The 27,779-nt window shown below is 48.6% G+C and overlaps 1 protein-coding gene across 1 annotated transcript; it reads right to left on the bottom strand.

Annotated features, from left to right (window-relative positions):
- Positions 1 to 560: 560 nt before the first annotated feature.
- Positions 561 to 26,932, bottom strand: esama (endothelial cell adhesion molecule a). The gene is made up of 7 exons (XM_042343978.1): positions 26,575 to 26,932; positions 5,208 to 5,365; positions 4,542 to 4,743; positions 3,807 to 3,959; positions 2,308 to 2,430; positions 1,685 to 1,826; positions 561 to 1,180 (listed from the first exon to the last, which is right to left on the bottom strand). The coding sequence occupies exons 1-7, from the start codon at positions 26,639 to 26,641 to the stop codon at positions 751 to 753; spliced, it is 1,275 nt and encodes a 424-aa protein (XP_042199912.1). The 5' UTR covers positions 26,642 to 26,932; the 3' UTR covers positions 561 to 750.
- Positions 26,933 to 27,779: the final 847 nt, after the last annotated feature.

Genomic DNA, 27,779 nt, shown 5'->3' with positions numbered 1-27,779 from the left:
GGTATGGAAAAAAATATAAATTTCCACAACAAACATATGCGATTTTGTCCAAAAAAAGAATCTCCTTCTTATAACTTAACGACAAAATTCATTAAGATCCTCTTAAAAAAAAATCCTCTTTGCTTTGACGCAAGGGTTCAAGTCATATTGGTTAAAAGCGTCGAGGAGTGAGACATCTGAGAAGTGGAGGAGCAAGAGCAAAGCCATGGCACTTCGTTATGGATTGCAACCATTTGGGTCCTTAATGGTCCACTTTTCTCCTTCAAGTTTCTTAGTTTCAATCGCACCCACACACCCGCCTCACAAGCGAGAGGACCCGGGTTCGACTCCCAGGGCAGAGCAAAACCTTAGGCAAGTTTCCTTACTCCACACTCCTGTTTGCCTAGCAGTAAGTAGGGACGGTTGTTAGTCGATTGGCTGATCGCTTTCCAGGGGTAATAATCCCCACCCGCCCCCCAAATAAATTGGTCACTCAATCTACGGCTATTTGTGGGGACGCTGCTGTGCCCGATTGGATGCCGTGTTTCACCCACAAAATACACAGTTAATCCACTTTACAATACAGTCTGTGAAGCGCTTTGAGACGTCTCGACGACGTGAAAAAAGTTGTTGCGTCAAAGGAAAAATGCAAAGAAAAACATTCATAGGTGTGCTCGGACCCTGAAAAAAAAAACAACCTTGCCTTTGGTCAACCAGCTACAGAATCCAGTATAAGTCCAACTCCCTGGACTGCGGGTCGATTGGTGGGCGCTACACCAAGGAACCGGCTTGGTTCTGGGCGGGCACCATGACTGGCACAGCCCCCATTCTGCTGAGGTTGGACAGAGTCATTGAGGGCAGCGTTGGCGCTTGCCTGGGTCCAGTCTGGGGTTGGGCTCCATTCTGCCACTGGGGGCCTGGTGGGCCGGTGGGGCCGTAGGCGCTCTTGGTGGAAGCGTAGCGCGGGGCGGATTTAGTGGAAGGGCTCCTGGACGACGGGCTGTACTGCCGGCCGGTGTTGGGGAGCTGTTTTCCCCCCACGACGGTGCTGGACGAGGCGGTGTCCGAGGCAGGCATGGTGGGGAACGGCTTGTGACTGCGCAGAGTGCTGGTGACTGAGGAGAGGGTGCCGTTTTTGGAGATCATGCTGGAGTTGTTGTTCTTGGCCCAGGTGTTGCCTGTTGGAGGCTGTGCGTCCTCCCTGTAACCAACGGGGGGGTGGGTTAGGCTCAGAGGACAACGCCAACACAGATGACAAGAGCGTTGGTTTGAATGAAGAAGGCCCCTTTGGCCCATCTGATCTCACCCTTACCGTCTCACCATCACAGCAACCAAACCACTTTTTTTAAGCGAGTCCCAGTGTCCTGACCTTAACCCCCACCCTCCTGGCAACCCTGTTCCAGTCGTTGATTACTCTCTGCACAAATTGTGCTGCCAGGCTCGCCTACACATACGAGGTCACTCCCCTTCACCCCACACAAAAGGGGCTCTGCCAAGTACAAGGATTATTCATTATTCGTTATTATCAATTATTATTAATTTGTTTTGTCCCCCCCCCCACCCCCACCCCCACCCCCACTCCCCCCCAAAATAAACGGTCAGTTCACTTTACAATATATTCTGTGAAGCGCTTTGAGACATCTCAATGACATGATAAGGCGCTATATCAAATGCAAGGATATTAATGTTTATCATTATGACTCACTTGATTTCGTTGGCTCTATCTTCCTCTTTCTCAGCCTTCTTCCTCTTCTGATACATGTGGTAACAAGTGACGGTGAGGAAAACCAGACAGACGGCCATGATTAACCCGACCACTGCCCCCACAATCATCCCTAACTTAACGGCTGGTTCAAAGGAGAAAAAGCAAGCATTATTCTCACTGTCTGCAAACACTTTCCATCTTAAATCCTGTGGTTTAATGGTTGGCGAGCTCGCCTCGCTAGCGAGAGGACCCGGGCCGAGACCTCAGGCAAGTTTCTCGACTATGCTTTTAGGTTGTTCAGGTCGATTGGCGGATAATACCTCCAGAAAATAAAAAAGAAGTGGTCACTCAATGCACGACTGTTTGCGGGGACGCTGCTGTGCGCAATTGGCTGCCCGAGTTTCGTCCACAAAGTCACTGCACTTTACAGTAAATCCTGTGAAACACTTCGAGACATCCTCCCGACCTGAAAGGCGCCATATCGTATCACGTGTCAGGATTATTATTATTATTAATAATTATAAACGTAACCTTTTCTCCCCCAACTCCCTACTCACAAACAAACACGCACGTCCCCCCCCCACCCCCACCCACCCACCCCCCAGTTCACCCAAACAGCTTACGATAAGTCACGTCCATTTGGATGAAGCATGTTGCATTCCCCGCTTTGTTTCCTGCCTTACAGGAGTACAGCCCACTCATCTCTTTAGTGACATTGGTCAAAGTAAATGTTCCCTTGTCACGATCTGCAAAACACAGCGAGAGAGAGAGAGAGAGAGAGAGAGAGGGAGAGGGCAGTTCAATATGAACTCACTGGAACATTCATCCCCATCAATAATCCCTGGAATCCAATTCCCAGCCGGGATTGAGGGAGAGCGAGGAGGTGGATTCCGATTTCCAATCTTTCCAAAAAAGAGAATCACCAATCTTCAGTTCCAAAAGACGTCAAATTGTGACTCTCTTGAAGTGGCGGATCGCTTTCCGGGGGGAATAATCGCTTTAACTAATTAACAAACGAAATAACTACTACTAAGAATAATTTGGTCACTCACTCCACGACTGTTTGTGCATTTGGCTGCCGCGTTTTGCCCACAAAATACACAGTCAATGCACTGGACAGTGTATTTCGTGAAGGGCTTTGAGACGTCTAGAGACGTGATAAGGCTCTGTATTTAACACGAGAATTATTATTTATTGTTATTCTAATTGCATAACACAATCATCTATAACAACCGCTGCCCTTCAAACACGCAAAAATGCTCCACCGAAAAATGATCTAATGATCAGACCTTTATTCTGCACTGATGTTACGTATTTAACCCTTTCACTAGCCAAACACAGGACAAGGTTTGAGCCAAACTCAAATTCATATCAGGTCTTTCCTGTGTTATTGTCCCAATCACATTCAAAACAGCAAAATGTTATCGTTCTGCAGGAGTTTATGAAATTGGACGTCCTTTCATTAATTTTAGGAACTAATTCCTTTCCACCCCTGGATGTGGAGCATGACATGGGAATGGGTTTCAGACACCCAGCTGATCAAATAGGCCAACGTAGAAACACAAACCAAAGACGTGGCATCTAGGGACGAGCTGTGAAAGGGTTAACAGTTCCCGTTCCCACTGTTAAAGCCAAGATAGCGACACAGACAGAAGGTGAGGGAGGCTGGCAATGAAAGGGGGAAAACACATTCTCTGTTCCCTCTCGGAGAGGCCGAGAGCTTGTCTTTCCCTTACCTATTAGCCCCAGTAAGAGTCTAGACTGCGGACATGGCTGCCAGACTGTGGAGACAGAGAAGAATGAAGCTGCAGAGACAAAGAGTGAGGTGAAAGCTGAAGTAAGAGCGAATGAATGACAGGCGAATGGCAACGAGATACAGACAAGAATCTCAAGCAACAGGGTACAAAGACAGCAGGTGACACTTGGCGTCAATGGTGTTATTGTAGGAACAGGAGTAGGCCATTCAGCCCCTCGAGCATGTTCCGCAAGCTATAAGGACATGGCTGATCTGTTCCTATTAACCCAGACAAGACAACACACAATCACAACACACAGGAACACAGAGGACTGGGATATAAAGGAACGCACTGTTAATGGAGGGTTTGAGTTTCCGCCTACTCACTGTGAGAAGGGAAGAACGTCTGTGGTTTGGGGGAGATACGTTTCCAGGTGTATATGGGCTTGGGGTCACCCTTTGCGGACCCGCAGGTCAGTGTCACATTGCTGCCTACGTGATGATTTCCATTGGTGCTGCACTTCGGGATCGAGGGAGGAACTGCGGAGAGAAAGAGGTCACAAATTTAATAATCCTGTTAATCCTCACTTGGAGTCCTGTAGCATTTTGGTTACAGCGCTCCCGCCTCGCAAGCAAGACCCGCGTTCGACTCCTGGGCGAAACCTTAGGCAAGTTTCCTTACTCCACACACGCGCCTCTGATTACCGAGCAGTAGGTAGGAACCCGGTTGTTAATCGATTGGCGGATCGCTTTCCGGGCGGGGGGGTAATAATCCTCCTCCCACTCCCCCCAAAAAGTTGTGACCTGATTAATGAGTCCTGTAGCTCAGTGGTTAGAGCTACAGGGCTCATTAATCAGGTCACAAAAAAATTAATCAGGTCTCCAAAAAAACAAAACAATAATAAATTGGTCATTTTCAATCTACGACTGTTTGTGGGACATCGCTGTGCGCAATTGGCTGCCGCGTTCGCCCACAAATATACAGTCAATTCACTTTACAGTGTGTTCTGTGAAGCGCTTTGGGACGTCGGGAAGATGTGAAAAGCGCTATATCAAATGCAAGGATTATTATTATTATTATTAATGAGGTTCCACTGTATAAGTGTGAATGGCAATACTTACCCAGCACAGACAAGTTGGTCACAGACAAGTCCACTAAACTGAGATCAGGAACAGATACTGTGCAAGTATATTGACCTGAGTCCTTAAGCTTTGTGTTGTTCAGATAGATGGAAACATTAGTGCTTCGCATTTTATGCACAAAGCCAACACGATCTTGATACTCAGAGCCCAATATCACCTTATCCGCTGAATATATCAACACCTAGATGAAGGAAAGACAGTTATTATTTCCATGAGGAAGTCTCGGAACCAGAGGGGAACAAGACTGTTAGCTGGGAATGGAGTCTGGAGTTTGTGGATCAGGCTGTAGTGGTCAGGGCGCTCGCCTCGCAAGCGAGGGGACCAGGGTTTGATTCCCGGGCAGGACAGGGCGAAACCTTAGACAAGTTTCCTTACTCCACACACACACGCTTGTTTATTTAGAATTGCACAGTAGCCTCAGCCTGGAGACTGGGGTCTCAAGAGTCTCCTCTTCGACCACGCCTTCGGTCACCCTCCTACTTTTATCCTTTTTGCTCTCCACCCCCACTGATCTCAACCCTCAGCTCAGGTCCAATTCCTTGACGGAACGGCGCCTTGGGATGTCCTCCCGACGTGAGAAGCGCTGTGTCAATGTAATGTGCCGTTGGTGTCATCGCTGTAGCCTGGCATCTCTGGTTAACTCACAATGCCTGGTGTTCCGCTTGACTGGAACTGCCAGTTCACAGAGAAGGGTGGGATCTGCTGTTGATTCAGATGGAAACTAGCGGTCAGTACAACGGGATTGCCAATTGCAACCCACTGGGTGGGAGACATCTTCACCAACGAAGCGGATAATCCCAGACCTGGGACAGACAAGAGCAACAGCTTTTTAGTACAGTCGAACAACAACAATAACAACTTGCATTTATCTAGCTCTCGGAGCACTTGACAGTGGGAGAGAGTGGGGAATGGGATTAGAGGAGAGAGCTCCAGTGGGAGAGCGAGCACCAGCGCAGACATACTGGGCCAAATGGCCTCCTTCTGTCGGTAGAGTCTGCTTCCCGAGTCCAGAGCGTTTGGATACTGACTGCCCAAAAATCCTGTGATTGCAGCGCAGGAAAGGTATGTTCCCCCTTTGATTGGTGTTCGGATTAGAAAAGGAGATTATTTTGATTTAGCTGAGCAAATCCTTATTGTTCGAGACAACAGAGATGTTATTCTTCATAACAAAAGCTGCAGGAGTATTTTAATAATCCTGTTGCAGTTTCCTGTGTGGGTTGATCTGATTTCCAAGAAGCCACAATGTTAGCACAGTACTGGCAATTTTACCCCTTGTTGCTCAGATTCAAATGATATGAACCCCAACTTCAATTAATTTAGGGGGATTTAGTTTGTATCACTTAACAGTCGAGGATTGAATGACCAAATTTTTTTTCCGGGGGTGGTGGTTGGGGTGGGGGGGCGAGGCATTATTACCCGAAACCTTTTGAATCGGAGACTCGTATCAATTCTGTAGCGGGGGTAATAATAATCCCTTCATGAAATAATAATAATTTGATTACTCAATCCACGACTGCTTGAGGGACGCTGCTGTGCACAATTGGCTGCCGTGTTTCACCCACAAAATATACAATTTTATACAATTCACTTCTACAGTAAATTCTGTGAAGCGCTTTGAGACGTCGAGAAGACGCGAAAAGGAGCGGTATCAAATGCAAGGATTATTATTAATAGGACAGTGATCTGAGCAACCGATTGAATGATGACACTTAAGAGGTTATTAAGATGAATCGAAGCTTGCAACCCAACCGTTAGCTACACTGCTTCTCCAGCTCTCAGCCATTCTCGCATGACACCATTTATCCTCATTCCACCCACTAATCCCTTTCTTTGACAAAAGTACATTTATCCCCGCATCTAATCAAGAGAGATAAAAGTTAAATAAAGGAAACAGCAACGGCCAGAGATCTTGCCCAGAGGAAAATTAACCTTGAAATTCCAGCCAGGGTTCCACCTGGTATCGATATCAGCCGCAGATGAGATTCCTCTGTAGTTCAGTGGTGAGAGCGCTCGCCTGGCAAGCCAGAGGGCAAAGCGAGAGGTTCGATCCCGGGCGGGGAGAAACCTTTGGCAGGTTTTCATACTCCACACGCCTATGTTTACTCAGCAGTAAGTAGGAACCCTGTTGTTAATCAATTGGCAGATCAATTTCTGGGGGTAATAGACCCTCAAAAAAAAATGCGGTCACTCAACCCACGACTGTTTGTGCGACACTGTTGTGCGTAATTGGCTGCCGTGTTTCGGACACAAAATATACAGTCGCTGCACTTCACGGTATATTCTGTGAAGCGCTTTGAAACGATGTGATAAGATGCTATAAACAGGTTGAAGGTCCGCAATGGGATTTTTTTTGGAGGGGATTCTTGCAGTCTAAATTCCAGATATCGCTCAGCATGTAATAGCTATACTCGCTTTACAGACATTAATCATTATCTGAAGGGATTAAAGTACAAAAATAGTCAAAGGCTTAACGTGATGTCAAAATGAAATCTACCCCCGCCAACAAACTGGTTTCCGTGACTTTGATCTTCCAACAAAATGGTATTTTAGTCTCCTGAAACATGAAGGATTTGAGGTTGATTTGGAGATGATTTCAGCTCTCGTTCCAGCGAGAGAATGATCGATAGTCCACTGCGATACAACACTTGATCATATCTCTCCCACCCCCACCTCCTCAACTCCCTTTAGCTCATCACCCACAAAATACGGTCAATCCAATTCTGTGAAGCGCTTTGAGATGTCTCGGTGACGTGATGAGGCGTTATATCAAATGCAAGAATTATTATATTATTACTATTATCGCCATCGCGAACAGCCTTAACTCCATCGTGATTTCTTGAAACCTGTTATAATAATCATTGCATTTGTTACCCTTTGTCAAAACGTCTCAGAGCACATCACAGGATTTTAACCGTCAAGTGTAGTGACTGTTTTTGCAGGTGAACGCGGCAGCCAGTTTGCACTCAGCAGTGCCCCACAAACAGCCGTGGGAGTGGGTGACTGGTTTTATCCAGGGGATTGTTGGCCAGGACACCGGGAGAGAGAGAAACTTCCTTCTCTTTTTCAAGTCGGGTCTTTAACATCCACCTGAACAGGCGGGCGGGACATCGTTCTTATGGCTCATCCAAAGACATTCTTATTATTGCTTATTCTTCTTGGTTTTCTATCCCTGAATACCTGGCTTTATTTCCTGCAAATCCGCCCAGCCTGGCCCGTCGATTCTCTGTACATGTAACAGTCTTGGCTTTACAGTGAGATTGTTTTGTATGCGTTCCTTTCAAATCCTTCAAAACCCACAACACAATGTGATGTCACCAGTCATTCAGCAACTCGACTGAACATCCATTTCCTCCTATTGTATTCCCTTCACAAGAGCATGAGAGACCCTTCGTCCAATTAATAATAATAATACATTTCCCCTCCTCCGACCGTACTTTGACCCCAAATGCAGCCGAAACCCTCGTGCTTGTGTTTGTCACCTCCCGTCTGGTTACTCCAAACCCCTCCTCGCCGGTCTCCCCAGCTCCCCAAGATCAGCTCATTCAGTCTCTGCCGCCCACATACTGACCCCGACCAACCTGTGCACCCACATCTCCCCAGCTCTGGCCCAGGCTCCACTGGCTCCCCAACGCCAAATGGATCTACTTCAAATCCTCTCTCACTCGTGTTCAAATCCCTTCACTCCCTGGCACCTCGCTACCTCTCCAACCTCCTCACTCCCCAGTCCACCACCCGGCACCTCCGCTCGACTGGCACCAGACACCTGCTTGTCCCTCGCACCCTCCGCCCCACTATCAGAGGTCGTGCTTTCAGCCACTAAGCCCCAAAACTCTGGAACGCTCTGCCTTAATCCTCTGCCTTGTCCCCTCTCCCCTTTTTCAAGTTCCACCTGAAAACCTTGTTCTACGACCGTGCTTACTGCTGAGTAAACAGAAGTGTGTGGAGTAAGGAAACCTGCCCATTACGTCTCTTACTCAACGCTATAAGGGTCCCCTAGAGGTGGCTTTACTCATGGCTGAAGAGCCTTAGCTTATCTCGTCATTTATCAATACTTCCCTCTAACACTGGGGTTTAAGCCTCGCTCCCTTTGGGTCACAAGTTGATAAGACCTGGACACAGTCCGCGGATTTGCTCTGACCAGTAGAGCAACTCTGGGGATCGGATCTGACAGTGAAGCGGCGTTACAGCAAATCCAGATGAAATACGATCGCCAGTAGCAACTCCCAAACCTCCAACTGAAACCACATGTTAACCAGATCTAAACCCCAGAGACCAGATCATCATCAACTGCAGAGCTGCCAGCAGAGAGCAGCATTGCCATACATTGCAGGGCCTCGCAGAACACCGGAGTTGGACGGACGAGTTGGACGGACACCTCATAAACAGCGGCCAGCCAACGATAACCTAACGTGCAAGATTTATTTTCCAAGGATGTTTATCTGTAACCCTCACTCGCTCGCTCTTCAAGCTCTGTGGATAAGGCGCTGTGTCAAATACAAGGATTATTACTACTAGTAGCAGTATTATTATCAGTGTAATGATACCCTGAGACTCAAGAACCCAACAGGTGAAACATTGGAACGTTGAGACCTCTTTTGCAGGACGTTGCTGTGCGCAAATCGGCTGTCGCTCACACCCTCAAAACACACTCGCTGGAAGCGCTTTGAGACGTCTCAATGACGCGATCAGGCGCCATGTCAGTTGCAAGGACTATTTTAACGTTGTTAGAAAATATAACACGTAAAATGCTTAGCTTGCGGAGCTGGTCAGGGAATCGGGACACACTGGTTGGGGATCGGGAGCCCATTGTTTGTCCCTGCGTCACCCAAAGCAGCTGCACTAACGGACAGCGAGTCTTTCCTCTCCTACTTCCTGGAGTTCCGATACTCCAGCTGTGAGCTACACATTGTTCCCCGCTGCCTGCGTGCTTACTCCAACGTTCCTGTGAGACAATATCAGGAATTGGATGCCATTGATCAGCCCAGTCCTGTGTTGACTTGGTCCCAGGCTACAAACACAAGCCCGGGTGACCCTTAGCTTCAAAGAAGCAGGAATCCCTCAGGGAAAAATGTCTCTTAAACTGAGAAGGTCTCACTTATTTTGCTGTTTGACAAACCGAGACGAGGGATGTCGGGGACTTTTTTGAGCTCACAGTCCAGGTCGACTCTCCAGGCATCCAGTGGTGAAGGGAGTACTGCATTGTCAGAGGTGCCGTCTTCCGGCTGAGATGCTGATACGAGTTGGTGTCCCACCCTCTGGAACTCCATTCCAATAGTCCCTCCACCTCGCCCCTTCGCTTGCTGTTTCCAGAGTTTGCTGTTCCGTAGTTGCTGAAAGCGAGGCCACCGATAGTGGAACGGAGGGCACGAGGGACATGCAGGAGTCCGGAGCCGGTCAAGTGGAGTTTTTTTTAATTAAGTTTTGATTCAATTAGAATCTTTATGGAGTGTTGATGTGAACGCAGACCCAGGCCGCGGCAATATGAGGAATGTTACACAGAGCTGTTCAGCTGCAGCTGGTGAAACTCGCTCACTCAGTGTCTGCACTGTGTGAAGCGGAGAAGCCAGCGTTCAGATAAATCACTTTCAGCTTCAACAAACATTGAACGGCAGCCAGTCGGCAAGTCCTGAGCGGACACCAGGAGTAACTGCGTCCTGGAGCTGAGCAATGCCAGAACAGAGAGGCCAGATCGGGGGGGGGCGGAGGTGGGTGTGGGGGGTGTTTGGTACCTACAGTTATCCACAGAATATGTGGGGTCCTATCGCGTATTGGTTAGAGCACTCGCCTCGCAAACGAGAGGACCTGGATTCAATTCCTGAGCGGGCAGGGCGAAACCTTAGGCAAGTTTCCTTACTCCACACACCTGTTTAACTAGCAGTAAGTAGGAACCCAGTTGTTAGTCGATTGGCGAATTGCTTTCCCGGAGTAATAATCCCTCCCCCTCCACATAAAATAATAATAAAGTGGTTGCTCAATCCACGACTGTTTGTGGGACTCTGCTGTGCACAATTGGATGTTGCATTTCATCCACAAAATATACAATCAATCGACTTTGCAGTATGTTGTGTGAAGTGATTCTGAGACATTGCAACGATGTAATGAGGAACTATGTAAAATGCAAGTAGGATTATTATTATTATTCTTAGAGATGAGGAACCAGCCAAGTTTATTGTGTCTGAGCTTGTGTCACAGCTAACTGGACATTAGTCATTTATGGCATTAGTTTGCACCCAGACACTGTGAGCCTCACATCCCTGTATCGTTCCACTGACCCACAGCGTTAACTCAATACTCGAATGATCATTCTGAAAATTGTGACATTTGTGGGAAGAATCAGGGGCCAAAGGATCAGAGCTGGAAAGAGTGGGAGAGAAGATGAGAGAAGTGTAGATGTGCCAAGCTTGGGTTTAATGTCCCCTGTGTGTAGAGGGAGGAAGGGAAGATCGAGGGAAGAACTCTGGGAAACAATGAGTCAGAGGAAGAGATGTCCGATGGGTCTAGATGCTAGTGAGGATGCAGGGAGGAAGAAGAGCCATTTGGGGTCTGTGCATTTAGATCTTTGGAAGTACAACAGAGGAAAGTGGCAAATATTTGGGGAAGCAGCCGCTGGTTCTGGCCTCCCGCGAGTGTTTTAGTCACAACGCTATAGGAATCCCTTTGCATGTTTATGTCAAATTTCTGGTGCAAATGAAGAGCAATTACAAGGAAGATAGCAGCGTTTAATGCATTTCCTCCCATTTCCCCTCTTTGAACTCCGAGGTTTTGTTTACACAGAAGAAACCAACGGAAGAAAGTCAGGAGTGAGCAACGCTGGAAAAAGTTGTTTGACAATTAGTGCAAGATTGGCTTACTTTTATACTTGATCTTAGGAAGGAATCCTCATGAAGTGAATTGATGTCCTATTTCCCCAGAAAGTTTGACACCAAAACAAATCCTTGGAAGGTTTTGTCTGCAAATGTACGACCAAATGGCCACAAGGTCTATTGGGATTGAACCTCTCTGGAGCTGACAGGACGAGTCTCTCTATTTTTGTGTCTGGACCACACCCTGGTGGTTGTCGAACACACCACCCAGACTTTGCTTGTAATTGGTACTAAATCCGGAAATTGGTGGTTTTCAGCCTCTCCCCTCATTGAGGGAGAAAACTGTGTGACTGTTTTTTGGAAAGTGAACACATCGCGCGGGTGCAGTCAGTCGGAGCCACTTCCTTCCGGCACTATGAACATTCCCAGATTCTACAGCCTCTCCTCTCCACCTCGCCCAACCCATGGCATCAGAAAACGCATCAGCCGGGAATTTCTCACGGTCTCCTGGTCTACAAAACCCTCAGATAACAGCTGTTTTTTTGGGACGTTTCAAAACATGTGTCACAAGATCCTTAACGTCCACCTGCACAGGCAGACGGGGAGCTCAGTTCTACAGCTCTTCCAAAGGACGGCGTCTCCGATAATGCAACGTTCCTCCCGGCACTGTCAGCCTGGATAAAAGCTCAAAGGACAAAAGTGGGTCCCGAATCCATAGCCTCCTGTCCCAGAGGCGAAAGTGCTTCAGAGGGCAATAATGCCGAGTACAGCTGACAGCACTGATCAATGGAGGTGTTAACAGAGTCCCGGCTCCATGATAAATAATAGATTGTTTGGCCTTCAGCGACTTCCAAATAATACCATCTCCTGCACTTTGTACGTCGCAGTTGGCCTATCTTAACCAACTGCATCCCAGTTCAGTGATGATGGCCTGAGACAGAATATATATATATATATATATATATACACACATAATACATGATAATAATCCTTGCACTTGATATAGCACTTTATCACTTCATTGAGACATCTGAAAGTGCTTCACAGAATGTACTGTAAAGTAGAGTGGAGTGTGTATCTTGTGGGTGAAACGGGACAGCCAATTGCGCACGGCAGTGTCCCACACATAGTGGTGGATTGAGTGGCCGAAGTAAGTTCCTACTTCCTGCTGGGTAAACAGAGGCGTGTGGAGGGAGGAAACTCGCCTAAGATTTTGCCCGGCCCGGGAATCCAACCCATCAGCCTTGACTGTGAGTCCAAAGACCCGACTTGGGGCTTCAACCCTCTGGCCCAGAGGTGAGAGAGCTCCAAACTGAGCCTGGCCGGAAACGAGCCCGGTGCCAGCCGGCAGCGAGATCAGGCAGCGCTGGCGAGGTCTCTGGTCACTGTGTCTCTGTGTTTTGTTGTTTTTTGGCCGCTGTAGGGACCTTTGTTTGGCCGTCCCCCCCCCGCCCCCGGGGAGTTTGAAGGTTATTTAATTCCATGTTCATTATCGCTAATGCCTTTCCATTATCATCCATTAATGTCGGAGCACAGCCTCCCCCCCCCCCACACACTCCCACCCCCGGGCTCCTCTGTCACAGCAGTCTGATGGATTATCCTCCCCTTCACCAGCTGTGGGACATCCTGTTATATTAGTGGTCGGGACCTGCAACCAACTCACAAAGTCATTTCCAGATAAGATTTGTTCCCCAAACACACGACCTCATCTGACCGTCAGCGCCCAGCTCCCACCGCCATCCAGAGGGAGACGTCTTATCCACAATAAATGATGATAAAATAACTAATCCTTGCATCTAATACGTCGTTGGGACGTCTCAAAGCGTAAAGCTGGTCGACTCGCGTATTGTGTGACCGAAATGTGGCAGCCAATTGCGCACAGAGGCGTCCGCACACAAACAAGTCGCGGATCGAGCGATCGCATTTTTTTCTTTTCTTTTCTGGAAGGATTATTACCCTCAGGAAAAGCTTTCCCGCCAGTCGACTAACAGCCGTGGAATGGAATTCTTGGCTTGGGCTCGGATTCTCTCAAGCGCGGGGATGGGTTTCCACACGTGTCAGAACAAAATAAAAATTTAAACGCCGCGCTGAAACCTCGCGGGGGGATCAGGGATGTGGAGGGTCTAACTATAGAATAGCGCTTCACCCACCATAGACACAGCAAAACACTCAGGCCACGTAACCTGAGAGACAGTTTCTCCCCCTTGTTATCCCGCACAATAACCTTCCAGATACAACCGGCCATTTCCTTTCTGTCCGCACTAACCTCACTCTCGCTTCGGAGGGCAAAAAGGTTACAAGTTCAAGGCCCACTTTGGGGACTTTGACCCATTATCTAGGCTGATGCTTCAGTGCTGTTTCAATAATAATAATAATAATCCTGCATTTGACGCAGCGCCTTATCGTGTAGTTGAGGCTTCTCAAAGCGCTTCACAGAATACACTGAGAAGTGGAGTGACTGTGTACTTTGTGGGCGAAATGTGGCAGCCGATTGCACACCAACAGTCGTGGGATTGAGTAACCGCATCTTTTTTTCCCTCTCTCTGTCTCTCTCTCTCTCTCTCTCCCTCTCATCCTGAAGATTTAAAATAGGCCGAGACTCCAAATCCTGCAGTTCTTTCCGGAAGGTTCTTTCCGCTCTGAGCGACCTCACTAATGGCCAGGAAACAACTGGATCCTTTAGGCACGGTTCAGACAGTGTTTTTCCTGTTCTGTCCACTCTCGGGCGAGCCCAGGAAGGGCTGCTCAAAGCTGATAAAGAGTCTCCATCGTTGCTCGAAACAAACAACGGTTTAAACAAACAGCGATCGGCACATCAGCATTTTCTATACAGAATCATAGAAACTTACAGCACAGAAGGAGGCCATTTGGTCTATCGTGCCTGTGCCGGCTCTTTGAAAGAGCTGCCGACTAGTCCCACTCCCCCCGCTTTTACTCCATGCATATTTTTACATCAGGGGTGTGTGGAAGGGGGTGGGGGGCAAATCTGATGTATCGTGCTGTGTGAGTGTGACATCTGTGAGGGTTGTTATCACCAAAATAATCCTCATCGAGATCACAAGATCGGTTCGAGTGAAGAAGACCCTTCGGCCCATCTGAATACCTGCCCTCCCCTCTGCCCCCGTTTTAATAATGATAATAGTCCTTGCTGTGAAAACTCACAGTACCAAGCTGCTTTTTAACACAGTCCCAGGGTCCTGGCCTCAACACCACCCCCCAATTTTGGTGGACCTTGATGTCCATACGTTGGGAGCCAGTGGAGCCTGGCGTGGACTGAGGTGATGGGGGTGTGGAGTGAACTCTGATGACTTCCAACTAAAATCCTCCACGCATCGACGAGGCCAGAGTTAGAGGGCAACGGATTATCACTAAAGTCGGGGGTCACAAAAAGGCAAATTATTGGTGGGGGGGGGGAAACAGAAGGTGGGTGTCATTCCCTCCCCACCCCCCACCACACACACACATCGCCCACACCCCCCACACACACACCCGCCCTCCCCCACATACAGACATACATCCCCCCAAACACACACACAAACACACTCGTGCGCACACTCACACACACATACTCAAACACACATACCCCACCCCCCCCCCCCTCAGGCACACACTACACACACACACACATTTTGCAGCCTGGGAATTTGGGATTGCTGTCACTGTTCCCGTGACCCGAAGCAGAGAAAGACGTGAACTAAGATCTCGGGGACTGGACAGATTCCAAGCCAAATATTACCGCTCATCAAAATCGCTTTAAAAGGACAGGCTGGAGAGAGAGCGAGGGAGAGAGGGTGGGTCAGCTAGCGTTAGTGTGTGAGAGAGAGAGAGAGAGAGAGAGACACACAGAGGCACAGATACACACACGTGCCCAGAGGCAGAGAGGCAAACGTACAAGTAGAGACAATAAGAGAGAAAGAGAGACGCGCACACACACACACACACACACACACAGGCAGACAGTCACATACATAGAGAAAGAGAGAGTGAGACAGAATCCCGGAGAAAGATACTCAGCGACAGACAGTGAAAGAATCAAAAGGTTGACTGCATGTTCTGGACACCTGAAGAGTTGTGAGAGGTTCTTGTTGTGCTCGATACTGTATGAAAAGCAAGAGTCATTTTGAGTGGTTTAATAATAATAAGAATCATCCTGGCATTTGATATAGCTCCTGATCACGTCTTCGAGACGTCTCAAAGTGCCTCACAGGATACACTGTAAAGTGAATTGACTTGCGCAGTTTGTGGGTGAAATGGGGTGGTTTGATTTAATAGGGTGAAGTTTGCGATGTTTCATAATGTGTCTCTCGTGTTAATTATCACAAGGGACGTGTTAAGAAGCAGCGGAAATTGCACAGTCATTTTCCATGCTTAGATTGGTGGTCAGGTTTGATAAGGATGGAATCTTTTGCCTGGCCGTCACTTGAACTTGGTATCCACCCCACCAGGGAGGGTTACGAGGGTGACTCAATGGTGAGATAAGAGCAAGAAGATAAACAGTGCAAGCAATAATCCCTCCTGGAGGAAGGGGCATTAACCTCATGAGAATGTAGTGATGTATGTGCACTGCTTCTGTCTAATAAACCTCACATTCAATATCACATCCTGTAGCGGAGTGGTTAGAGAACTCAACCCGCAAGCGAGAGGACCCAGGTTCGTTCCGCGAACGGGGCAAAACCTTAGGCAAGTTTCCTTACTGCACACGCCTCTGTTAACCTAGCAGTAAGCAGGAACCCGGTTCTTAATCAATTGGCGGATCACTTTCTGAGGGTATTAATCCCTCAAAAAAAGGGGTCACTCAATCCACGACTGTTCGTGGGGACGCTGCTGTCCGCAATTGGCTGCCGCGTTTCGCCCAGAAAATATACAGTCACTCCACTTTACTGTACACTCTGTGAAACGCTTTTGAGACGTCTCGAATGACATGATAAGGGCCCTGAATTGCCAGTGAGTTGTGACCGGCCCCTTTAATGCCCGTCAGATCCTTGCGCTTTTTCTCAGGAAGTTAAAAATATCCGATGGAATAATCCTGACGGGTTCATGAAAGCCGGAGAGTTCCTGGAACTCTGGGGAGTTTTGTGATCGTTCAAAAATTTATCGAAGTTGCCAAAAAAACAAACAGGAAAAATACTTAAAACTTGTGCCGTGTTTGTAAGTCTTTTAAGATAAGTCACTTCTCTTCCTTGAAACGCTTTGAGACGTCTCAATCACACGATGAGAGGCTGTATCAAATGCAAGGATTATTACCGCATATCCATTCAGTCCCATTTACCTGCCATCTCCCCTAGAAATGGTTCCTCTTTAGCTATGAGCTCTACCCAGTTCCCTCTTGAAAACTAATATAATCTGGTTCCTGCCTCGACCACATCACCCCCGGCCTCCATTCTTAAAATGAAACAAAAATCAATCATTCTTATATTTATTTCAGGAATAGATAATTTAGCTCAGGAAACCTGGGATGTGCTACATGCTGACAGGTCCATATTGGTGTACTGTGTTAATCAAGCAATCTCACCCGAAATCCTATTAACGTGCAGAGCTGTTTACAAGTCGAGCACCGAGAGCAGTTAGAAGGATTACAACATAAATCAGGAGATTAAAGCGGTCTCCTTTATGTAATATCGCCAAGAATTCGAGCATTTGAATCTATTCGGTGGATCACTTGGATACACAGTCGCCTTTGGCACCAGAAACCCTCCTGTGGGTTCCTGTGAAATTCCAGCTCGGGAAATACTCGAGCTACGAGTTGCGACTGGACGAACCTTCTCGAAACGATGTGCCGAAGACGTTAAACGGGATTGAGAAAGTAAACCCGGAGCAACACTTTCAGATTGTCACCTTGGCTCAAGTCACTCGCGAGTCAAAAGGTTGCGAGTTCAAGCCCCACATCGGGGTTGAACTCACATAGACGAGGCTGACACTCTAACCCTGTGCTGGGGGGGAAGTGGTGATTTGTTGGAGGTGCCATCATTTAGATGAGACCTTAAACCGAGGCCCCGTCTTTGCCTGTTCAGATGGACAATAAAGATCCCGTGACAATAATTGGAAAAGGGAAGAGAGTTTCTCTCTCTCTCTATCCCGGTGTCCTGGGCAACAGTTCCGCAGGTAAAATTGGCTGTTGGCTTTATGGCTGCTTGTGGGACATTGTTGTGCTTAAACTGACTGCTGTGTTCACCCGAACATACACAAGGACAAGGCATATCAGTAACTTTCTGTGAAGAGCTTTGAGCTGTCCACCTGGTGTGAAAGGTGCCGTTAGGATTAATAGGAATATGGCGAAGAGCCTGATCTTAAATACAATTCAATAGCGGTAAATCTATGGAACAGGTTGCCTAGAGGTATGGTGGAAGCAGAAAGCGTTGATTCATTCAAACACAAATGAGCTAGATTTCTTTTAGAAAATGATACGTTTGGGATACAGCATATGAGTAATTTGAGACGTGCCATACAAGCAAGTTTGGTAGAAGTTGGAAGAACCGGCAACTTTGGATCTAAGGTCCACAAAGCTTTCCACTGTGCTGTAGACTAATCTGTACAGAATTAATTGCTATCAACATCATCATTATTGTTCCAAGTGACTGCCAGGATTGTTGATGGACCTTGGTCTTTTTGTGCTCAGCAAATCCTATGTTCCTATCTCAGGACTCTGCTAACATCACCCCCTCAAACCGCTGTTGGGGGGAGGCGGGGGAAGAAAGAATCTAACCTGTAAGTGACTGAAGTCACAAATAAAATCTGCAAAATGCAACAGTTGAAGCTCCCACCTCGTCATTCATTTTATTTTATTTTCCGCTAAAAGTCACTGCCTCCTATCGTACACTAAGCGTCAGCTTAACCAAATCCAAAGTCACCTTACGTCTGACGACAGCTGGTGTCCCGGTGTCCACCTCACGGTTTCTGATTAGGAACAGGTTAGGCCGGAATTAGCCCGGAGTGACCACGCTCAGCTCCTGCCATGCCCTCAAAGGGGGTCTGTGGTCAAGGCCAGGACCCTGGGGCTTGTTTAAGAAGCAGCTTTAAACCCTGCAGTTGGGGGTCCTGGAGGGTTGAGATTGGTTGGGCCAAAGGGCATTCTTCAGCCATACCTCTCGTGTGATGACGATAATAATAATAATAATCCTTGAAATTTGATATAACGCCTTATCACATTGTTGCTACATCTCAAAGCTCTTCACAGAAAATACTGTAAAGTGAATTGACTACATTTGGTGGGCGAAACACAGCAGCCAATTGTGCACAGCAGCGTCCCACAAACAGTTGTGGATTTAATGACCTAATTTTTTTTTGTGGGGTTGTTAACCCCGGAAAAGCGATCCGCCAATTGCCTAACAACTGGGTTCCTACTGCTGGGAAGGAACTGCTCCTACTATCGTGTGCGAGAGACCTGGGTTCGATTTCCAGCAGGCGAAATGTTGGGCGGGTTTCCTTGCTCCACACACACGCCTCTGTTTACCCGGCAGTAAGTAGGAACCCGGTTGTTAGTTGATGGGCGGATCGCTTTTCGAGGGGTAATAATTCTTTCAAAAACAATTATAATAAATTGGTCACTTCAACCCACGACTGTTTGTGGTGGGATGGGACGCTGCTGTGCGCAATTGGCTGCCGCGATTCGCCCACAAAATACACAGTCACTACAGTTTACAGTATATTCTGTGAAGCGCTTTGAGACGTCTTGAAGACGTGATGAGACGCTACATCGAATGCAAGGATTATTATTATTATTATTATGCTATGGGACTCCACAAGCGGGAGATGGCTTGAGTGAATGAGGGCTTCGATAGCAGTGAGAGCCCCTCTCACACGCACGCACACACACGTACACGCAATCACACGCACCAATAAAACCATTGTCGGCTGTAGCAATGCCTCCCCCCCACCCACCCCTCCATCTGGAGAACATTCTAGAGGCCATTTGCTGGGGCAGCGTCGGCAACTACAGGCAGTTTATGTCCTTGGGCATTTGCGTAAGCACTCTAACCTTTCACCTTATGGACCTGGAGGGTCACATCCTGACTGTTGGCGCGACCCGACACAGCAATGGAGGGGGGGGGAGTGGGGAGGGAGGGAGGGAGGGAGGGAGGGAGGGCACAGACAAAGCCAGAAATAATCCTTGCAATTTTTTTTAACAGCGCTTTCACATCGGGAGGAAATCTCGGGATAGCGTGTTGCAACTGTACTTTGTTGTGTGGGGGGGATTGGGGGGCGGGGGGGGGGCAGCTCGGAGTAAGATGACCTCGACGATAAAATGCACATTCAGCTTTTTCTGATAGACGATTTAAAAACAAGTTGACGGCCTCGTTGTTAACTTATTAAAGCAGAGTTAACCGACTGTAACTAAGCCGCCCCCCCACCCGCAAAAGGCACTTTGTGATGTGAAGGTGGCCGTATCAATGCAAATCACAGTGTGTGTGGTATGTAACGATTAAGCTAATAGCAAAGATCTCACACCTCAGAGAGCGAACAGGAGTCAGTGTCAGAACAAGGTTACAGACAGCAGTAAAGTGGCTCATTACCACACGCAAATTAAACCAATTACCGTGTGTTTGTGTGTGTGGGGGTGGGGGTGGGGTGGAGACCACCAAACAATTTGCCTTTCACGGCAAGTGGATTCAAGCCTTCCAAACTCACGTGCGGTCACGTGGCCAGGGCTGGGGAAAGTGGCGTCGTGGTTAGAGAGCTCGGACCCGTGTACGATTCCCGGGCGGGGTCAGGGCGAAACCTTAGGCAAGTTTCCTTACTCCCCACGCACGCACACACGCGCACACGCCTGTTAACCCAGCAGTGAGTAGGAACCCGCTTGTTAGTCGATTGGCCGATCGTTTTCTCGGGGGGTAAATAAGCCTTTCAAAAAAACATCTGAATAAATAAATAATTTGGCCACTGTGATCCGCAGCTGTTTGTGGGACTCGGCTGTGTGCACAGCCCAACACCGCACGTCGCACCTGAAAGACCTCCTCCTTCGAATATGCCTACGGTCACCTCCGCCCTCTCCCCGGTTCGGGGTCGGGCTAAGCTAAGGCCACTGTTCAGCGCTCTGAGACGCTGAGCCGGGGTGGGGGGGGGGGTGCGGGGGGGGGTGGGCAAGGGCTGAGGGCACGGCTTGAATGCAAGTTGTTGTTTTAAGATTTATTTATCTATTTATTTAATAGAAATTTTGGAAGAGGGAGAGAAAGCACACGCAGTAGCCTGGCTGTGAATCGTCTGATAACACTGTGCTCAGTGAAGAATTTGCAGTAATTACTGTGGTTCTCATCCAGAATATTTATAAACATCTCCAGCGGGAAGCAGTGGCGGAGGGGGTGGGGGGGGGGGGGGGGAGCATAGCGATGGGCTGAATCATATCGTGGGCATTGAGCCCAGGCACGAGGAGAGGGTGAGAGCCTCTTATTGATGAAGAGTCAGCTTGGACCAGTGGTCAAAAGCCCGGACAGGTTACTGAACCCCCAAAAACGCACCCTGTTCTATTTTCCTTTTCGGGTATTCATTTCATTCCCTTTTAGAAGCTAATCCAGACTCTGCCTCAACCGCAGGTCCTGGTTTAATGATTTTAATAAAGGTAATATTAATCCTTTCAGTTGAAACAATGCCTTATCGAGTCTTCGAAACCTCTCAAAACGCTTCACCGGATATACTGTAAACTAAACTGACCGTACACTTTGGGGGCGAAACGTGGCAGACAACTGCGACATCAGTGTCCCACAAATAATCGTGGATTGACCAAATTATTATTATTACTTATTTATTTATTTGTCGGAGGGATTGTTACCCCCTGAAAAGCGATCCGCCAATCGACTAACAACTAGGTTCCTACTTACTGCTGGTAAACAGAGGCGTGTGTACATCAAGGAAACTTGCCTAAGGTTTCACCCTGGCCTGGGAATCAAACCCAGGTCCTCTCGATTGCAAGGTGAGTGCTCTAACCCCTACACTATAGGACTACCACCCTCTGTGGGGGGGGTTAGGGTGGGGCGGGGAAACCTCCTAACCTCTCCCTTTTCCTTCCTGCTTCCCTTCTTCCTTGTTGCCTATTTCCACAAGAATTTGCCTTGGCGTAACAGTGATAAGAGCTTGAAAGTTGGAAGAGGTCGAGGCAATCTCATTAACTGGGTGACATCCTATGATGAGCCTGTGTCCTTACTGGTTATGGCTCGCAAGAGGTCTCAAAGTTAATCTTTGATAAAATCACATTCTGCACCGAGAGATCCAGGGATATGGGTTGCTTACTTGGGATAAGATCCCAGTCTTTCTTATGCGGGATATAATAATAGTAATAATAATAATCCTTGCATTTGATATAGCGACTCATCACGTCGTCGAGACGTCTCAAAGCTCTTCACAGAATATACCGTAAAGGGGATTGTGACTGCATATTTTATAGGGGAAACACGGCAGCCAATTGTTGCCTGTTTGTGGGTTACGGCCGGACAGTAGTGTCCCACAAACAGTCGTTCTTAGTCTGCTTACTGCTCGGTAAACAGAAGCGTGTGTGTGGAGTAAGGAAACTTGCCTAAGGTTTCGCTCTGCCCGGGAATCGAACCCAGGTCCTCTTGCTTGCGAGGTGAGCGCTCTAACCAATACGCTACAGGACACCACCTTCCCTCCCCCGAGACTAGGTTCCTCCGGCTACGCGCAGAGCCAGTGCTTTGGGGGGAATTTGTTTTCGTTAATATTATCTCCAATTCTGGGCAATTGGGAATTTCGCACATGGCCTGGGAGCTGCTGTCGGGCTGAACCGTTCAGGAAATAAACAGGGCTCTGTTGGAGCAGAGACAAGGCGTTTCCTGTGAAACCCTACCTGGGTCTTATATTGCCAGTGCGACAATGAGCAAACACTCAGGGATCTGTGCCGTTCCTGTGTCACTTACACTCATGTCCTGACCTGGATCCGAGCATCGCAAACCTGATACATCTCCAGCTGACGGCCTGAGCCGTCACTGCGGGAAACAAGCCACTGTGCAAATGTTAGCTGGTTAAACTCCAGCAAGTTTCCCCCGGGCAGGGCGAAACCTTAGGCAAGTTTCCTTACTCTACACACACACGGCTCAGGAGTCCGTAGGAACCCGGTTGTTCAGTCGATTGGGGGAATTGCTTTTCCGTGGGTAATAATCCTTTCAAGAATAAAACAATAATGATAATAATTTGGTCACTCAATCCACCACGGTTTGTGGGGGACGCTGCTGTGCACACTTGGCTGCCGCGTTTCGCCCACAAAATGCACAGTCAATTGAGTGAAATGGATGAGCCAGGAAGGCAGATTGTGTGGGTGAGTAATAGAGGGAATGAGATAGCTGTGTGACACAACGATAACCTGGCGTCGGATACAATTGCCTTTCACATCGGGAGAATGTCTCAAAGTGCGTCACAGGATGTACAACGCAGTGCAGTGACTGTGCACTTTCAGCCACTACGCCCTCAATCCCTCCGCCTTGCCCCCTCTCTCCCCTTTTTCAAGTCCCGCCTTAAAACCTTTCCCTTTGAGCTGTGCTTAAGCTCACCTCACCCTCCCCGGCTCGGAGCGCTCTGAGACGTTAGCCCTGCGTGGAGGTTGCTGGATAAGTGCAAGTTGTTGTTGCTGCTGTGTGTTATGTCTGTCGCGCTGTGTTGTGTGGGAGACGCGGAATAAGAGCAGCACAGGGTTTGCTTTGAATTGTGACCGGGTCCCAGATGGACACAATGGCCTCTTTCCGCTCCCACGTGGGTTTCCGTTTGGAGGACCAGATTAGCACATCGCTTCCTGCTGAGCTCCCGAGCTTCGGGAATCCGGCTCGAAAAAACCTCCGAGATTTGAAACTCGGAATGTCTCACCCCCCGCCCCTCCCCACCCCACTATCTCCGCTGCAGTTGGAAGTATTTGCAGTCACCTCGTTCCGAGATAACAATATAATAATAATAATAATAATCCTTGCATTCGATAGAGCGCTTTGTCACATCTTCGAGATTGGAGCTTGACAAGTATTTGAACGCTTTAGAAGTTCAACAACAAAGTTTATTTGAAGTTTTACACGCCGAGCCAAAAAAATAAAACTTTCATCTTACAGCTGTAAGTAACAGTGGCCCGGCCACAGTTAGTGTGTGTTGCGTTCTGTGCTGTCCGACGGGGTGGGGGTTAATAGAGAGAGGGGAGCCCGGCCGACTGACGTCACTGTATGCAGAGTGGCTGGTTTCCTTTCCCTAGGGTAAACAGCCTTCCCTGCCCCTGGGTCGTGAGAAAAATAATGCTTCTGTTTCTCAACTGCTACTCTGCTCGTCCGCACATTAAAAACCAGACCAGAGTCCAGCTTAAAGTTTCCGTCGTCTGTCACATGTATGTAGTGGTGAGACTCTCTCTTTCCCCCACACGCATGCACACACGCACACAAGCCATGCTGCTGCTCACTCCAGCCACCCTACCTCCGGCTGACACTGGAGGACACGGGAGAGCTACACCGAGGACATTCCTCACAGTGGCATCTGTTCAGCGCTTTGACCGATTGGAGCAATCGGAGAGCGGTGACTGCTGGGCGCAATTGGCTGCTGCGTTCCGCGCACTAAATACTAAATACAGTCACTCCACTTTGCAGGATATCCTGTGAAGCGCTTTGAGACGCCTCAAGGACGTGATAAGCAGCTACGTCAATATACTATCGTTATTCAGACACATCAAGTGAGAACCCCACCATTATCAGCCGTGGCACAGAACACATTGTCACACCTACAATTACAGGCATCGAAAATGGACCACATGCAATGCAGAGGAAGAGGAAGGTCTTCAGGTGTGATCTAAAAGAGGGGAAGGAGGGGGCAAGACGGAGGGGTTGGGGAAAGAGAGAAAAAAGGCCCAGATGGGACCTTGGTGCAACATCTCATCTGAAGGATGGCACCTCCAAACAACAACAACAAGATTCCATTTATAGAGCGCCTTTCACGTCGGGAGGACGTCCCAAGGTGCTGTACAGTTGGGTCAGGACCCGAGCATTGGGGGGAAATGGTCAGGGTGAGGGGGGGGAAGGGAGGGAGCGAGGAGGGGGTGGAGAGTCGAGAGGGGAGCTGAAGGCACGATCAAAGAGAAGCAATGATCTAAAAGAGGGGAAGGAGGGGACAAAACAATGCAGCACTTCCCCCCCCCAGCGCTGCGATGGAGGGTCAGCCCAGACTGTGTGGGGAGTTCAAAGTCCTGTCGTGGGGGCTTGAACCCACAACTTCTGCTCTGGAGGGGGAGGGGGCAGGGAGTGAGAGTGTGACTGATTGAGCCGGGCCGACACACACACACACACACACACGCCGGATAAATAGGAACAGCCTCGGGCAATGAGCACATCTAAAGCCCGCAAAGTTCCCTAAAAAAATGTCTTAAGTGCTGTGGGAATTTTTAAGACAAAATTCCCAGACTACACAATATCCTGCGGATCCTTTCGTTCTGGCACACAGCGTTTAAAGTTCCCTTTTCTAAAGTAATCCCAAATCAGGTGTTTAAACTCCTCGAGCGTAATAATAACAATAAAAATAATCCTTGCATTTGATAGAGTACCTTATCGTGTCGTCGGGACATCTCTAAGCGCATCACAGAATATACTGTAAGGAGAATTAACTGTATATTGTGTGCGCGAAAGTGGCATTTTTTTTCGCGACATTATAATCGTGTCATAATTTGAATCATCCGTGCTGCGCGTGTCTGTTGCGATAAATCTTCGTGTGTGCAACCTACATGCTTTGTTTCAGGTGAACTTTGAGCATTACCTACACAGCGCACAGACACGACACCTTACGGTTAACCAGAATTACTCGTGAACATTTAAAAGATTTGCTTTGAGACGTCTTCCGGGTGTGATAAGACTCCTACACCAAAGCCAAGGAATAGTATTTTTATTATTATAAATCCTGCAAAGCGTTTGGAGACATCCTCCCGACGTGAAAGGCGCTTTATCAAACGTAAGCATTATAATAATTATTAGTAATTATGATTAATTCAGGATAATCAATGAGCTGCTGACAAGTGTAAACAGAGAAGATTTTCTTGTTAGCTCTGTCAGAAAGATTTTAAAATAAATCTCCCTCTGTGTCCATCACTGTCTGCAGTGGTGTCAGAGACGCATCGATTGATTGATCGATTGATGGATCGATCGGGTTGATCTATCCCGTAAAAAAGTGTCTCCACTTCCTGAGGTCCCGCATTAGTTAAACCAACTGTAACTAAACAACTATCCGCTCTCGGTGGTGCATTTGGCACATCATCACATCATTGTGTTGCTATTTCTTTTAGCCCCAAAATGCTCATTATTTGGGGTTTTTTTCGCGAACGAAATTGCGGCCAATGTTAGACGGTGAGAAAGACAGTGCGTTAGTGAAAGCGATTTGGCTTTGGGGTCTCAGTAGAGTTGTTGCTCTGTTTGCAATCAACTCACCACGACATCAAGTGAGGGGGGGGGGGGGGGGTGAGGGTGAGGGGGTGTGGGGTGGGGGGTGAGGGGGGGGTGAGGGTGAGGTGGGTGGGGGTGAGGGGGGGGTGAGGGTGAGGTGATGGGGGGTGAGGGTGAGGTGGTGTGGGTGAGGTGTGGGGTGAGGTGTGGGGTGAGGTGGGGGTGAGGGGGGTGAGGGTGAGGTGGTGGGGGTGAGGGGGGTGGGGGGTGAGGGGGGGTGAGGTGTGGGGTGAGGGGGGTGAGGGGGGGTGAGGGTGATGTGGTGGGGTGAGGGGGGGTGAGGGTGGGGTGGGGGGGTGAGGGTGGTGTGGGGGGGTGAGGGTGGGGTGGGGGGTGAGGGTGGGGTGTGGGGGGTGAGGTGTGGGGTGAGGGGGGGTTTAAAAAAAAGGGGCAGCAAAGAGCGAAAAATAGACAATAATTACGCTTTGAAAAACCAAACTTCACCCCAACCTGTGAGCAACGGGAACAGTTCCAGCCAATACATTTCTAAACGCAATTACTATTTTATGGTATATGCTTTGCATATAAACAGCGACACAACAAGACGACAGACACACACAGACAGACAGACAGACAGACAGACACAGACAGACACAGACAGACAGACACAGACAGACAGACAGACAGACAGACAGAGACAGACAGACAGACAGACAGACAGACAGACAGACAGACACAGACAGACAGACACAGACAGACAGACACAGACAGACAGACAGACAGACACAGACAGACACACACAACACAGACAGACGCACACAGACAGACAGACAGACACACACACACAGAGACAGACACAGACACTGTGGCTCTTACCAGTGAATAGAGACATCGACACCAGCAGTGAAATGAACAGTGTGTGTTGCACCTGAGAGAGCGCCATCTCCTCTCCTCTCCTCTCCTCCAGTTTTAGATCCACGGTTTGCAGAAGGGAAGGAAAGGAACGAAACGAAATGAGTGAGTGAGTGAGTGAATCAATAAATAACTAAAGAAAAATTTAAATAAAAGAAGGAGCTTTCTCGGTCCTCGCCTGGTCCCTGAGGGCAAGTGGCTGTGCAGTGTGAGCTGCCGACTGACTGCACAGGGACCCACTCAACGATGTGCTTTAATCTGTTGGACCAGAGGCTGAGCCAAAGCACAGCCCAACTCTGTCGCCTCTGGATCTGTCAGTCAAACCACCTGTTGCCAACCCCCCCCCCCCACCCCCCCCTCCCCTCCCAGCCACCTGCCAATCAACCGTGCCCAGGGCTGGGGGCTGGGGGCTGGGGGCTGGGGTGGGGGGGTTTCCTCCTGATTGGCTGGATCCCTTTTACCTGCCAAACAGGGGTCTCACCTGAAAATAATAATAATTATAATGATAATAATCCCTTCGTTTGACCTGGCGCCTGATCGATTCGTTGAGGCGCCTCAAAAGCGCTTCACTCAATATACCCGGCAGCCGATTGCGCACAGTGCTGTCCCATAAACATCTTGTTACCCCCCCCCCTACACCCCCACCCCACCACGGAAAGCGATCCGCCAATCGACTGATACCCGGGTTCCTATTTATTGCGGGTAAACGGAGGCGTGTGCGCGTGCGTGTGTGTACGTGTGTGCACGTGTGTGTGTGTCCGTGCGGGTGGAGTGAGGAAACTTGCCTAAGGTTTCGCCCTGACCTGACCCGCCCGGGAATCGAACCCGGGAACTCGCTAGCCACTACGCTACAGGACTACAGGGATTAGTTAAAGTGATACAGCGCCTTTCGCCTTTCGGGAGGGCATCTCAGAGCGCTGCGCGGAATACGCAGCGAAGTGTAGTGACTGTGCGTTTTGCGAGCCAACGCTTCCTGTGGGCTCGGGCCGCCCGCACTGACATGGCTTCCCGCTCGTGGCGCAGGAAGTGACACCCTTTCCTCCTGGCCGAAAAGATCGCTAAAAATCAAAGCAAAACAAGTTCAAATATAAAGGGTCGACATTATCTGCCAAAAAACAAAATGAGTAAAGATCTAAACCGATGACCCATTTTTTTTACAGCGCCAATTA

Source organism: Callorhinchus milii, unplaced genomic scaffold (assembly GCF_018977255.1).
Source record: "Callorhinchus milii isolate IMCB2004 unplaced genomic scaffold, IMCB_Cmil_1.0 Scaffold25, whole genome shotgun sequence".
NCBI lineage: Eukaryota > Metazoa > Chordata > Chondrichthyes > Chimaeriformes > Callorhinchidae > Callorhinchus > Callorhinchus milii.
The sequence above is the reverse complement of the archived record's forward strand: the minus strand, read 5'-3'. Positions and strand labels throughout refer to the sequence as shown.